Below are 13,533 nucleotides of genomic sequence, written 5' to 3'. Positions count from 1 at the left end.
CAGTGCGGATCGTGTGTGCACCATTTTACAGTCAACCGCAATCCGGGCGTTTCAACTTTTCTGCCACACAAAAGCCACCAGACTGGCCCACACCAAACACGCAATGCACTGTCGCATGCATAGGTAAATGTCTACGGATGACACGTCGCCCGCTCGTCCTCATCTGAAGCGGTCGAGCAGGCGCTTGAAGAAGCCCTTGATCCTGCCGCGCGCGGGCAGCGGGGGGAGCGGAGCCTCGGTGGCTGGGGCGGGTGCGGCAGACGTTGGCACGGCAGAGCGGCGGCGAGCGCGAGCGACGGCACCTCTCTTCCTGCACTGTGAGCTAACGCACCAAACGACGCACTCACTCGACGAGGTCTTCGTAGCGCTCAATGTGCTTGCGCAGCATCTCGCGCTCACACTTGTCGTTCCGGCGCCTGAGGCTGTCGCTCTCCTCGTCGCCCGCGTACTCCTCTGCCATGACCTTCTTGCTCCTCTCCTTCTCCTGCTCGGCGAGCTCGAACTTCTCGTACTCGCCCTCCAGGAAGGCGCGGCGCTCCTCCTCGCCAGACTTGAGCACGTCGGGCGTGATGGAGAGCGACTCGAGGATCTGGCACAGGGCCTCGCCCTCGTCGTAGTCCATGATGTCGATACGCCCGATGTCGTGTAGGTCGATGAGGCGGCGCAGGTGCTGGATGTAGTCGGCCTGGCGTTAGCTCTGCGCGCGAGCAGGGACGTACAGCGAAGGCCGGCGACAGGGGACTGTCGGGGTGCTGGTTGGGGAACCGGCCGACCGAGGGCCCGACGCTGCGCATTGTGGTGGCGAGTGAGAGAGAGTTGGAGAATGAAGTGAGTGGATGGGATGGGTGGGAGTGTGCGGGTTTTGTGGGTTCCCCGCGCGAAGCAAGTGGCGGCGTCGGCGACTCACCACGCACCGCCGGCAAACTGGTGCTGCCGTTTCTGGCAGAAGTCGACCAACAGTTGTCCACAGCGCGACAAGCTCCTTCATCGACTCTTGAGTGCGTCAGTACGCACTAGATGCACGTGTATTGGAGTAAAATGCATTGTCTACGGTGGTCTAACTTTGGCTATTCGTCCGACCTCAAGAACCGCAAGCTCCCTTTTCTCGTCACCTCTCGACTCCAACGCTCGAACTTCGTTGCTTATCTACTCGATTGTCCTCTTGATCGGCTTTGATTGTGAACGGCACCTTGACTGATGCCGGGATGTGCTAGGCGTTGGCTCTGGACCGGTGTCAGTGAGACGGATTCACATGCCGCTCACCATGCAACCTAGCCCTCACCACTTGGTGGCATTCTGCCTGGGAGCTAACATGGCCTCCCACGCGGCATTCTCCTCGACCCAGGTTGCCTGGAGCACGGCCTCCTCCTCGCGGTGCTTGCGGCGCTCCTCAAAGAACGCGTCCTCATCCTCCGTGGACTTAAACTCAGGGTAGAGGTGAACCCCATCACCATACCAGTAGCCGAAAAGCGGGTAGCAGCTCCAGTGCTCCGGCAGGAATCCACCCGATTCCTTGTCGCACCCCGACTTGGGTCTTGGGGCCCAGTTGGCCCGGCTCTGGTGGTGCGGCTTGGGCGTAGGGGCTGTCAGCCCAGTCTGGGGGTTCGAGGCGCGCTGGCCGAGAGGAATGCAGTTGGTGCTCTCGAGGGTCAGCCCAGCCGGGGGGGTCGAGGTGCGGTGGCCGAGAGGAGTGAGGTTGGTGCTCATGATACCGTGAGACTTGTTGAGGTGAATGAAGTTGGTGTGATCGAGAGACTTGTAGGGGTGAACGGGGTTGGTGTTCTCGAGAGACTTGTAAGGGCGAATGGGGTTGGTGCGCTGGGGATACTTGTATGGGTGGAAACGGGCCGGGTTGAGGTGCTGCGAGAAGGCAGGTGGCTGGCGATAGTTGGACTTGCTCAGGTTGGCGGGCGACTTGAAGACCTCGTGGTGGGATACCGACGGCACCGGAGGATCCGGCTGAGCAGCCTGCAAAGTGTTGAGGGCCTGTGGAGAGACCGACACAGGCGACTTGCGCGGCGGAGCTGGAGGGTGCGCCGCGGGAACGTAGACGGGCAGAGGCACTCCCATCTGGCACTCTTGGACGAAATCGTCCCAGAGCAACTGTTCCTGCTTCATCTTCGGTGCCTTATAGCTCTTTAGATAGAAGTCCTTGAGCTGCTTGAAGACATCGTCGACACGGGGCGCCCAGTGCAAAAGGCCGGAAACTTCGTCACCCTCAAACCTGGGGGCAAGATCGAGGATGATCTTTTGACGGTGCTGGCCCAGGACCTCCAAGGCAATGCGTAATCCGTTCTCCTGCAGTAAGCACCACTGGCAAGAGGATGTGACTCACGTAGTCCTTATCCTCCAGAATGGCGTCGATAGGGCGGCTGTCGCCACTTTCACATGGCTGCAAACCGTAGTAAAGTTTGTACCCAAACTCGAAGGCCATGCGGAGGGCAATCACGCGTCCATTTTCGCCGATTCTGTCCTCAAGAGCTTGGCGGTTACACAGCAGGATGTCGAACATCCGGAGGATTACAAGACCCTGCTGTTAGCTAGGGGCACGGTTCATTGACATACCCAGTCCTTCTGTTCGATCACTGGAGCCGGGGCAGGGGCGTTCACCACCGCATCGCCGTTGCCCGCCTCGCTGGCCATGGCCTGCGCCGCGGTCGAAGGGGCGGAGGGGGCGCTGAGAGTCATGCTGAGGGAAAGGATAGGAGAACAAAACAAAGTTGATGTGCCGAGTGAAAGTGGGAAGAGTGGAATGGAAGAAGGTTTAAGGACAGACAAAACACGGTGCGGCTGCTGGCGCAGGCGATCCTGGCTGACTGACCGCACCACCGAACACGCCCCGGCGCTGGCTGTGTGCAGTCACGCCAGCGTCCCACGCCGGCCAGCCCACCCACTGTGCCAATCCACAATTTTACGCTCGCTGTCAAGACCCAGAACAGTAGCATGCATGCAAGGGCGCACGCGCGGCGTGCTAGCTTGGCCCGACAAATCCAGAAAAAGCCTCCGTAATTCACAGAAAGAGAGGCGCGTGGCGCAACTTGCACTTCTCTTCGCTTCATGCACAAAGGCTCGCTTTGGAGCAGGTGATTCTCGAGGAGAGGGGGAATCTGCGACACGGTGAAGGGTGCATGGAAGGGAGGGCATAAAAAGGTAGGAGCGGTCGACTGTGGACGAGCTTTTCCCACCACTAGGATACTCCCCGTCCTGCTCGGTCCACCAGCCAAGCACTGCTCGACGTGCGACACACTCCAGCGTCACCTACATTGAAAAATGGAGCTATTTGGCATTGGCGGAGGCGGGATCTCCGCCGGAGCGGACGACACACGGCCGCTCGGACCCACAACACCATCATCCGTCGTTCAACTTGCAACGGCGTCGCTGGCATGCACAAGCATGCAACCTCCAAACAAAAAGCGAAATCAGAGCAGATGGATCCCCTAAGATGCTCTGCAGCAGGCTGCATGTCGCTGGAGGGACTGTTGGTCCGACACCGCGGCGCGACACCCCTCGCTCCTCCCCGGGGGCAAATCGGTGTGCCGAGCGCACCGCCGAGGCCGACATGCACACTGGTGACGCCAGTTTAGCTCATGAACCCATCAGTGCGAGTGTGCATGCAGACAAGCAGCAGTATCCCCGCGGCGTTTTGCTTCGTGGTTGACCAGTCTGATGGCTCCAAGCGCAGTTGGTGGCTGCCAGCCGACATGACGACCCCGCCGACCGTCAACTGCATCCCACTGGGTGCACAAGTCGTCTCACTCACGCCTGCCCACTCGTAACCCATTCATCCACAAAATGAACGGCTCCAATAGCCGCCACCCTCCTGGTTGGCTCAACAGCATGCTCCGCCCGATGGCACCCTCCCTTGTGCACTATGGCGAGAACCAACGCGTGAGTGTTGCAGTCGGCGCCAGCCCAAGCTGACCGGACACAGTGGTGGATCACGGATCCAACGGCGCCCAATGGCTGGATCCAGTACAATCCCATAACGCGTCGCGCCTACGGGTACCGCCCGTTTTCCCACAATTCGCGCAATCTTGTCCCCGGCGCGTTCGTTGGCCAGCCGGCTCGGCCCTACACGTATGGACCCGTCATCGACTTTGCCGGTATGACGGCGGCGAGCGACTTGGCCAACATCCACGCGGAGGACGTGGTGGACGCGTGGTACAGGGCTCCCTCACCTCCTCTCGACGACATGGGCTCCAACGACGACGGCGTGCCCAACGACGACGGCGTGCCCAGCGAGGAGGAGACTGTCGCCGCGATCATGGCCGTCAGCAACGCTGCCAGCGATGACTCGCACTTTGCCACCGCCGGCTCGGTTGATCACATTCCACTCAGTCCCAGCAGCGTGCTGCAGCCTGGACTTGCCACACACGCCTTGAGCGGCAGCGCCTTCCCCGTCCCTCAACCTCCTGTTGCTGTCGGCGGCCTCCAACTTCACACCGCACCCAGCAGTCTGGTTTACCCGGGCGTCGAGTCTCCGCGTCTCACTGCCACCTTCGCTACCGCACCCAACAACGCTCTTCAGCAGCAGGCGCAGGCAGTCTACCCCTTTCAGTTTCGCTTTCCTGCGTCACCCGGGTTCGCGTCTCACGACCTAGCCTTTCTTGGACGGAGCCGCCAGCAGTTGGAGGGCCTTGTCGGCATCTCGGCCTCCACTAAGCATGCTTCGGCCTCCACTCTTCAAGTCTACGACCCACAGCTCCCACAGCCGCCACAGCCGCCACAGCCACCACAGCCGCCACAGCCGCCGAAGCTGCCCCGCCTGTATCCACCTCTTGAGCAGTTGAACGAGGCCGGTATCTTGCACAACGCTCTCCAGAAGGCACGCCTCGCCCCCCTGGCCGGAGCCAGTCCCGTCCACTATCGAGCCTCCAACAACCCTGCCTGGCCCCCGAGGGCTCCCATTCCCCCGCAGCCCCAGCAGCCCAAGCAGCCCCGGCGTCTGCCACAAATGCGAGATATCCCACCGCTCTCTGGCCTCCAAACGGGCTGGGACGGCCACCAGCTTGAGCAGCCTCACCAAGAAGCCGAGACTCAGCTAGGCCAGCCGGACTACGGGAGCTTCGAACTCAACCATCTCTCCGCTGGAAGTGTGGGTGATGTGGTCAAGGGGATGGCCACGCAGAACGGCAGCGTCCCTCAGCAACACCGCAGCGGACGCTCGAAGAAGAAGGCAGAGAAGCGTCCCAAAGGTTCTAGCTCCTCGAAGACGACCGCGGCCCCGCCTCACCACGATTGGCTGCGTCAGCACTGGGATGTTGGGGGACCTCGGCCGCCCCGGTCCGATCCCACGCAAGGTCCTGCCCTGGTTGCCACCTTCAAGCCACAGAACCCCACCAGCCTGGCTAGCAGTGCCGCTGGTCGCCCTCCCGTGCCCCGCCGTCTTAGCGCGTGGCGCCCCGTTGCCACTGGGAGTGCCCCACAGGGGTCTGTGCCTACTCTGACCGCTAGCACCCAGCGGTTGCCCACGCCTGCTCCCCCGCCCGGTGCCAACGTTGGTATCGAGGCAGCCAGCTACACCACTCAGAAGAAGGCCTCGGCACCTGCTTCAAGTGTCACGAACAATGACTCGAGCGGCCCCTACATCCTCATGGTGGGCACTTCCGACACCTTCCGCACGTTCGAGCGATACCGCACAGAGACGAGCTACCGCAGGATCGAGACGGCGATCAAATACTCAGGTCAAGACTACTATCCTGTATACCTCAAGGATGGAAAGTACCTATTTCACGCCCAAGGATCCCTTCACATCCCCACCAACATCGAAGAGGCTACCTTCCTCAAGAGCTGTGCTTTCTACACCTCTCGCGTCGCCGGCAAGGTTGTTCCTTTCATGCCTTCGGGCCGGGCCGCTCCGTACTTCGAGGATGTTTCTCCCGCCTTCCTTCAAAAGGTTACCGACATTCTCTATTGTGATGTCGACCGCGACTCCTGGTTCTACCACCCGGCAGCGGACACGCAGCACTACGGTTTCCTTTTTCATCCAACCGCCAACCGGCCGTACAAGGAGCCGGAGAACGAGGAAGTCCCGATCGAGCGCAACAGTATGTGGTGTCTTCCAATGTTCCGCAAGGACAATCAGCAATACATTGCACACTTCCCCGCCAAGGTCGTTCGCCCTCGCTTCAATGAGATGTGGGGGCCTGTTCCCGATTTACGCTGGACGCCTTCAAACGAGCTTATGGGTCGATACAAGAACCGCTTCATTCCGACGTTCAGCGAGATGACCCTTCCCAATGGTTGGGAGGAAACGGGAGTGGTGACGCAGAACCCGCTCGTCCATGGAACGCCCACCCATCCTGGGGCTGGTGGCACGATCGCGCCTCGCAACATGCACCACCCAGGGCATCAGAACAACCGCGGTCCCGGTGCCTCCTCCTCTCAGGCTCTTCACCCTCCGACGGCCCAGGTGATGCTCAACATCGCAGCAGTTCCAACCGACACTCCTGCCCTCCTCCCGGCCACTGACGCTGAGGCTGCGGAGTACGCCACGCTTTCGAAGCGCACAGGCAGTGCTCTCACCGGTTCTACCCCCAAGAAGCCTCGTAAGGCTGCTCGCCAGTCGGGGATCACCATCCAAGGATGGATTCCCTACGATCCGGTCGGTAACGTGTCTACGGTTACCGCCGCCAAGTCGTTGGGTGCCGGTGACGCGGACGGGGCCGCTGGCATCCCCGGTCCCTCCTCAGACGGCAGTGACGATACATACCACCCCTAAGGTTGTCCACATGTAGCATACACAACTGAAAGTCGTTCTATTAGCATCTACAATTGAGCATTGTCCGATAGCATATACCATCTAGCTCTGCAAATGCATGTGATGTAGCGTACGTGAGCGAGAGGGAAAGAGGCGGGGCCGAGAGGCGGAGCCAAAAAAAAAGGGTGCCACCTCGACGTGGTCTGGTTGCTGCCACCGCTGACTTCCATCCTCTGCATACAATGTTGATGCATACATATTTTACTGTGCATACTGACCGTGCCAGAGCTGGAATGGCAGAGTTTATGAGAGGGAAGGAGGTCCAACGCATCCACAACAAATCGCTTCAGGAGAAGCCCCGTCGAGGTTTTTGGTTCAAGCCTGCCATGGGAAGCGACGTTATTATGGCGGCTTTTTGGAGCCCCAATCTCTGATATCACGGGCCAACCAGCTCACTGCAGCGTGTAGCAACAAAAGACTATGTATTGCAACAGGGCTGCTGGTTGACCACTCCGCGCCGGCGCTTCCAGCTCGTGTGGCCCGTGCACGCCGCCAGGCGTTTTTCTCTCGGGGGTTGAGTAGAGTGTGCGAGTTTGGTCAGGCCCACGGCGTTGTATTCGCCCATCCCATCCTCATTCATCCAAACACCCACCTCTTGACTCACACCATGGAGCACAACCCCGCTCTCAAGCGCAAGCGCGACGACACCGGCGCCGAGGAGGACGCCCAGCGCGCTCTCGACGCCAACCAGCGCATCGTGGCCGCCCTCTCGACCAAGGTAAGCACCAACATCGACGTGACTGACAGTACCGAAGGCGCGCCTCGTGCTCTACTGCCCGAACTTCCGCGCACAGAGCAGGTACTACGTGCCCATTCCGCTCGCGTACGCCGGTGCGCACCACCAGCCCGTCTTCTTCCAGACTGCCTGCGAGGTGCGCTTCTACCTCCCCGCCTCGGCGCCGGTCGACCACCCCAACGACCTTTACGCGCTCGAGCAGGCCGTCGCCGCGTGGGTCGAGGACACGGGCAACGCCTTCCCTGTGTTCGTGTACACGCCCGACATCGCACACGACGGGGCGGCGCACGGCGGCCCGTGAGGCACTGCGAGATTGCAGGGCTCAGTGACGCCGTGCGAGCGGGGGTCCGACGTCACCTTGGCCCCAATGCATGCGAAACTCTCCTCTAAATCATGGACAATAGTGTAGTGCGTTTACTATTACTGTAGGCTATGCAGCTCGAATTGCCGCAGAGTGGGGCTGGGGAGGCGCTCAACAACGGGGGCTTGGCTCGGCGTCCTTTCAACATGCCCTTGTCCTCGTCACGCGGCGCGATTTAGACGCACTGGCTCGCTGATCGACGGCGTGCCGCTCCATGCCGTCCAGAGTGCAGATGGGGGCGGAGCGAGGACCTGTAGGCTTCGGCGCCACCGACGCGCTCCCCCCTCCCCCTCCCTCCACCTACCTCCCCCACCGCCCTGACGCCAATCCTGCCATGCCTTACCGGCTGCATTCCTTTGGTCTGCACCGCGCGTGCACCCGCACATGGCGAGCAAGGTACAAGGATCCGCCCACCAGTGTCCCTGTGAGCATGGTGTGCCCCGCCGGCGCGTGGGAGCCCGTCGTTCTTGAGTGGGCTTGTCTGCGCTGTGGCGATCGCCGACGCCGTGAGGAGGGACTGCGAGAGACCCTTTTCGGAGCGTGTGTTGCATGCGCTCGCGCTGGGCGAGCAAGTCCTCGCCCCAACCTCACTACGAGTGACAACCCCCAGAGCGAGGCCGGTCCGCGCGTCCCTCGCCTCGTGTACATCCCTGCGGCGATGCGTCGGCGGCACCGTGACCACACACCTAATCAGATCTGCTGCACGTGTTGTGTGCCGCGCGTCCGGTCCCCACTCCAGTGGGCTGAGGCACGCCGTCACGACTCATCCACGCCGTCCAACATCTGGGGCTCTGGCGTCATTCAACTCTGTCGAGCGTCGAGCCGCCCGCTGCCAGCGCGACACTGCCTGTCGACAAGACTCTCGCCCCTTCAGCCACCTATTTATTCTGCCGCACTCTCCCCCTCTCTCTTTGTTCACTCATCCACTCTCGCCAACTTCACTTGACACTCCCAATCACAATGAACCCCATCGGCCCCATCGACATTTTCATCCCAGCCACCGACCCTATGGCCTCAGTGTGTTTGATTAACCTCTCGAACGGCATCAGAGTTAACAGTGCAGTTTGATGAGGACGCTCGCCGCCTCCAGCAGGACCTCGACCCGCTCTCCACGATCGCGATGACCCACCCCAACATTTGGAGCAGGGCCCACGCCGCGGACTTGCACTTTGTCACTCTTGTCTACCTCGTCTTTCGCCTGTATCCGCTCCCCGTCGCCCGCATCATCGTCCAGAGCATGCAGGCCGTCTTGCGCCAGTACCAGCTCTACGCCGAGCTTACTGGCACGATCGACATCGCCCTTTTCAACGTTTGCCACTTCACCTACTGCCCCGTCGACACTGCCGAGTGTCCTTGCCACCTCCAGCCCCCGCACAAGCCTCACGCTCCCGACTTTATTCGCATCCAGACCACCTACCTCCGCTTCGTCAAGCCGGCCAAGTCGCCGAGCGACTTCAACTCCTACATCGGCCTCAAGCGGAAGCGCGAGCCCGAGGACGAGGACGAGGGGGGCATGGCCGTGGCCGTCGCCTCCCAGTAAGGAGCCCTCGGTGAGAGGCGGCCCCGCGCCGTCTCCTCCTCCACAAGACAAGACCGAGCGGCCACGGGGCCGCCTCCTACCATGTTGAGCTAGACTCAGCATAGGACACTGCTGTAGATACACCCCGTTCAAGTAAAAGTCACGCGCCTGTGTCACAGAGTTAGCAGCTGGCCGTAGCAACCTAGTGCATATGCAATGTCGTTCGTGACGCTGGTGCGTAGGGTGCGGGTGGGCACGCAATGTTGGTGGCAACACTGGTGTGGCACTTTGGCTCAAAGGTTGAAAACTGGCGTCCGCCACACTGATGTCTCACACTCCACCCCCACACCAGTAGTGTGAGGATAGACCAAGTCGCACTGGACTAGTGAGTACGTCATGAGTGGAATGCTTGCTCCGCACCTCAGCTGACCTCTCATCCACAGCTCGGAGTCAGCGCCAACTGTCACGCGCTTGCAACGCCCTGGTGAAAGGCAGCCTCCTCGCCAGCCTCACACTGAGTCTGCTGCCCAAGCAGCATGCCGGAGTCGAGGTCATCGGGGGAGTCTTGAAGTGAGCACGGCAGTGTGCGGTGTCGCCCCCGTGTCGGCGGAAGGGCGTGCGGACGCTGATGGCATGATCAGCATTTGTTGCGCCCTGCTGGCACCTAGACACGACGGCCACTCTGCACAATGGCGTCCTGGCTTTGCACACTCACCCATCTCCCATCCTCTCACCCCTTTACGTCCAAACCACCATGCCGCGCCAGCAGACGGATAGCAAGCCCAAGGCCACCAGCACCGGCTACCCGCCGTGGAAGGACGCCCACACTGTAAGTCGTGCACCCTCTCAAGCTGACGCCAGCTCCGCGTCGTGCGTCACGTCGTCGCGTCATCCCTCGCCGCCCGCAGCGCGCTCTACGCCGACACCGAGCTGGCCGACGTGAACCAGAAGGGCGGCAATCGCATCAACACCAAGCTCCAGCAGGCGCTCAACACCTTCACCAAGCAGTTCCCCGGCGCGGACGGCATCGTCAAGGAGGAGGTCGCGCGCCTGCAGGCCGCCAAGGGCGGCAACAAGAGCGGCGGTGGCGCCCCCGCGCCCCCGGCTGATTCGAAGAAGCGCAAGGCGGCGGCGCCGGATGCCGGGCGCCGCTCTCCCTCGAAGAAGATCAAGGTTGAGCGCCGCGAGGACTCTGCGTCGAGCTCGGCTGAATCGTGCGAGGGCTGTGAGGGCTGCTGGGGCTGGCCTCGCGAAGGAGAGGACTCGGGGGGGGACTCGGAGGGGGACTCGGAGGAGGATTCGGAGTAGATCGATCCGCGTAATGCATGTCCACGCGTGCACCTGCTCTGGGTCCTCTGATCGCCGTTGTCGCGCATGTCGCCTTGCATCTAATCTTGCCAGCAGTGAGTCTACAGCGATTGGTGCTGGCTTGCCGATGGCGTCGCGGGCCTCCGGAGCGGAGGCCCACGCGCCCACACCAGGCCGCGTGATCGTGCCACAAACTCACACCTCGTGCCGCCCGCCGCCCTTCAACTTGCCATCTCCTCATCGCCTTCCATCCAACCTGCACAACACGTACAACACCCACCATGCCTCCCAAGCCCAGCTCCGAGTCGTGGAACGACGACCACACTGTGAGTTGTTCCACCACGCTTCAACTCACGCCCAGCTCCTCGTCGTGCGGCACGTCGTCGCGTCGGCACTCGCGGCCCGCCCGGCGCTGTACGCCCAGCCCGGGCTGTCCGGCGTCAGCAACAACGGCGGCGATCGGATCAACAAGAAGCTCCAGCAGGTCCTCGGGCAGCTCACCAAGCAGTTCCCCGGCGCCGAGGCGGTTATCAAGGAGGAGGTGGCCAAGCACTCGTCCCGCGGCAAGACTGGCACGAAGCGCAAGAGCGAGGAGCAGGGCGGCGGCGCGGTCAAGAAGGAGCGCTCGGGGTAGGAGGTTGTACTGCGCATGTACGCTGTGACTGGTGACGGGGTCGCTGGCGGCGGGCAGGTCGGTCGCGCATCGGCCTGTCCAGCCGGCCGACACACCCATGGCTGAGCAGATCAAGGCGCACGAGGGCACTAGCTGCGCCTGTCTGTCCCACCACTCTCTCCACCGCTCACTTCACCACCCACCCACCCACCACTTCATCACCCACCTCAACCCAACCACCATGTCCACTACCCCCGTCCCCGGCACCGGGACCGACCGCTGGACCGACGAGCACGCGGCAAGCCCCCCCGCTGCGGCCCACTGACGCCGCACAGAAAATATGGTGCGCGGTATCATCGCCAAGACGATGGCGGCCCGCAAGGAGCTGTGCGCGCTCGACGGGATTGTCGGCCGCGTCGAAAACCACGGCAACCACCGCACGTCCAAGAAGGTCGCGCAGATCCTCGAGACGCTGGCTGCGGCGTTTGGCGCCGAGAAGGGCGCCGTGGCGGCCGGCACGGCCAAGGTCAAGCGCGAGGCCCCGGCCACCTCCACGGCGGCCTGGAGGCAGGCGTGTGTGGTGCATGTCTGAGGCCACAGCCCGACACTGTTTGATGACCGGGCATCTCGAGGCAACCACTTCACTTCCACCGTCAGACCACTCAGCCACCCCCACGCGATCTTCACAAGCGCCACCACAACCAGCGGCCGTATGTATCGCGAATGAGATCCACTGCCGCGGATACCGCACACTGGGATACAGTTCCCAGCTGCCGACATTGCGCCGCCAGCAGTTGCGACCACCGGCCCGGCCCGGCTACAGTAGCCCAGCAAAACAATAACAAATATTCGCCTTCACTTTTTATCCCCTCTTGGATGTCAGGTCACAGTCGGGCTCGAACCGCTGTCCTATTTGTGACCCCGGACCTGGTTAAAACAATCGTAGCTTTTAACTACCGACTGAGCCACCCGCCCCGCGCTAGAGAAGCGCGTTGGGATACGGCTCGCTCCCCCCCTTATAAACACCGTAAACAGCCAGTTGCATCTGTCGTCGAGCTTGTGGCCTCCAGGCCGCCGAAGAGGCGCCGCCCTGTCAAGACTGAGAGCGAGTCGGACAACGCGGTGCCGAGTAGTGCAGCCACGAACGGCAGCCTCATGCATAGTATCGGGACTCTCAAACTCCTACGCCAATAGTGTGCCTGCTTATACGGGCGTGCGGCCGTTGCGGCCGGCCGCGACCTTGCTCGATCTACTCGGTGAACTCAGCCTCGTCCGAGTCCACCTCGACGATGAAGACGACGGCGTCCGACACGTCGGTTGTCTCGCCCTTGCTAACGCGGCGCCGCTTCTTCGGGGGCTTGGAGGCCGAAGCGGACGCCGACGCCGACGCCGGCGCCTCGCGCTTGCCCTTGCCCTTGGTGTTGCGGTGCTTGACAATGTCCTTGTCGAGGCCATATTCGACGGCGAGCTTCTCAAGGATGCGGGTAACCGCCCTGGATGTGCGGTCGTTGCCGTGGCTGTCGACGCGGCCGACGATCCCGTCGAGCGCGTACATCTGCTTGCGGCTCGCATTGACATGGGCAATAATGAACTGGACGAAAATCGCCTGTGTAGTGTCAGTACAGGTCACTGCGTGCAACTTGCCTCGTGCTCAGCGGCGACTTCGCCCTTGCCGGTGCCGGCTTTGAGGTTCGGAGTGGACGACATGCTGAGTGAGTTGCGGTAGTGGTGGTGGGGAGGTTCTGAGCGGTGAAGAGTTGCTGGAGGCCGCGGTGGTGAGAGAGGGGACTGGAGCAGTCAGCGCGCTTCTTATCGTCTCGCGGCCACCCGCTGCGGTGTGTCCAGCGCGCTGTGGGCGCAGCACACACCTCGCAGAGTCAGCTGGACTCGCAACCTGCGCCACACCTATCCATCCCACGCCCCCACCGCCCCAGATCGCAACCCCATCGCACTCCCACCACCGCGCCTTGGCTTAGCTGCGGTCCCCACCCCCTCTGGCCAGCTCACGAGCCCGCTCGACGTCCCCAGCCCGAGTGCCAGCGAGAGGCACACCCGAGCTGTGGGGGACGGGCGTGTGCTCATTCCCTCGCGGGCGTGCGCTCATTGCCCCTGGGCGTGGGAGCGGGCGACCGCGGCCAGGCCACAGGCGTGATATTGCGCTGGTTTGGGCGCTGTTGGCTCACCAAGCGGCCGGTCGCTGGCTCGTGGGAACGGAAGCAGGGCGGGGCAGTGGAGT

General features: G+C 62.2%; 9 protein-coding genes across 9 annotated transcripts; 6 read left to right on the top strand and 3 right to left on the bottom strand.

Annotated features, from left to right (window-relative positions):
* Nucleotides 1-159: 159 nt before the first annotated feature.
* On the bottom strand, nt 160-794 carry Q8F55_002488 (uncharacterized protein; the record flags this gene model as incomplete). The annotated part of the gene is made up of 3 exons (XM_069351085.1): nt 160-310; nt 348-670; nt 720-794. 3 exons carry the CDS (start codon nt 792-794, stop codon nt 160-162), a joined length of 549 nt encoding a protein of 182 aa, XP_069211471.1.
* A 484-nt stretch (nt 795-1,278) lies between these two features.
* Nucleotides 1,279-2,688, bottom strand: Q8F55_002487 (uncharacterized protein; the record flags this gene model as incomplete). The annotated part of the gene is made up of 3 exons (XM_069351084.1): nt 1,279-2,298; nt 2,336-2,530; nt 2,566-2,688. 3 exons carry the CDS (start codon nt 2,686-2,688, stop codon nt 1,279-1,281), a joined length of 1,338 nt encoding a protein of 445 aa, XP_069211470.1.
* A 1,104-nt stretch (nt 2,689-3,792) lies between these two features.
* Nucleotides 3,793-6,721, top strand: Q8F55_002486 (uncharacterized protein; the record flags this gene model as incomplete). The annotated part of the gene is made up of 2 exons (XM_069351083.1): nt 3,793-3,888; nt 3,932-6,721. The coding sequence occupies 2 exons, from the start codon at nt 3,793-3,795 to the stop codon at nt 6,719-6,721; spliced, it is 2,886 nt and encodes a 961-aa protein (XP_069211469.1).
* Nucleotides 6,722-7,367: 646 nt separating this feature from the next.
* Nucleotides 7,368-7,797, top strand: Q8F55_002485 (uncharacterized protein; the record flags this gene model as incomplete). The annotated part of the gene is made up of 2 exons (XM_069351082.1): nt 7,368-7,478; nt 7,516-7,797. 2 exons carry the CDS (start codon nt 7,368-7,370, stop codon nt 7,795-7,797), a joined length of 393 nt encoding a protein of 130 aa, XP_069211468.1.
* A 1,020-nt stretch (nt 7,798-8,817) lies between these two features.
* Q8F55_002484 (uncharacterized protein) lies at nt 8,818-9,397 on the top strand (the record flags this gene model as incomplete). The annotated part of the gene is made up of 2 exons (XM_069351081.1): nt 8,818-8,874; nt 8,921-9,397. 2 exons carry the CDS (start codon nt 8,818-8,820, stop codon nt 9,395-9,397), a joined length of 534 nt encoding a protein of 177 aa, XP_069211467.1.
* Nucleotides 9,398-10,130: 733 nt separating this feature from the next.
* Nucleotides 10,131-10,684, top strand: Q8F55_002483 (uncharacterized protein; the record flags this gene model as incomplete). Its single annotated transcript, XM_069351080.1, has 2 exons — nt 10,131-10,205; nt 10,238-10,684. The coding sequence occupies 2 exons, from the start codon at nt 10,131-10,133 to the stop codon at nt 10,682-10,684; spliced, it is 522 nt and encodes a 173-aa protein (XP_069211466.1).
* Nucleotides 10,685-10,965: 281 nt separating this feature from the next.
* On the top strand, nt 10,966-11,318 carry Q8F55_002482 (uncharacterized protein; the record flags this gene model as incomplete). The annotated part of the gene is made up of 2 exons (XM_069351079.1): nt 10,966-11,010; nt 11,046-11,318. The coding sequence occupies 2 exons, from the start codon at nt 10,966-10,968 to the stop codon at nt 11,316-11,318; spliced, it is 318 nt and encodes a 105-aa protein (XP_069211465.1).
* Nucleotides 11,319-11,637: 319 nt separating this feature from the next.
* On the top strand, nt 11,638-11,889 carry Q8F55_002481 (uncharacterized protein; the record flags this gene model as incomplete). The annotated part of the gene is made up of 1 exon (XM_069351078.1): nt 11,638-11,889. The coding sequence occupies one exon, from the start codon at nt 11,638-11,640 to the stop codon at nt 11,887-11,889; it is 252 nt and encodes an 83-aa protein (XP_069211464.1).
* Nucleotides 11,890-12,546: 657 nt separating this feature from the next.
* Nucleotides 12,547-13,004, bottom strand: Q8F55_002480 (uncharacterized protein; the record flags this gene model as incomplete). The annotated part of the gene is made up of 2 exons (XM_069351077.1): nt 12,547-12,903; nt 12,960-13,004. The coding sequence occupies 2 exons, from the start codon at nt 13,002-13,004 to the stop codon at nt 12,547-12,549; spliced, it is 402 nt and encodes a 133-aa protein (XP_069211463.1).
* Between the last annotated feature and the right edge of the window lie 529 nt (nt 13,005-13,533).

The sequence above is a fragment of the Vanrija albida genome, assembly GCF_041260175.1.
Source record: "Vanrija albida strain AlHP1 chromosome Unknown contig_2, whole genome shotgun sequence".
NCBI classification, from domain to species: domain Eukaryota; kingdom Fungi; phylum Basidiomycota; class Tremellomycetes; order Trichosporonales; family Trichosporonaceae; genus Vanrija; species Vanrija albida.
Note: the sequence above shows the minus strand (reverse complement) of the source record. Positions and strands in the feature narration are given on the sequence as shown.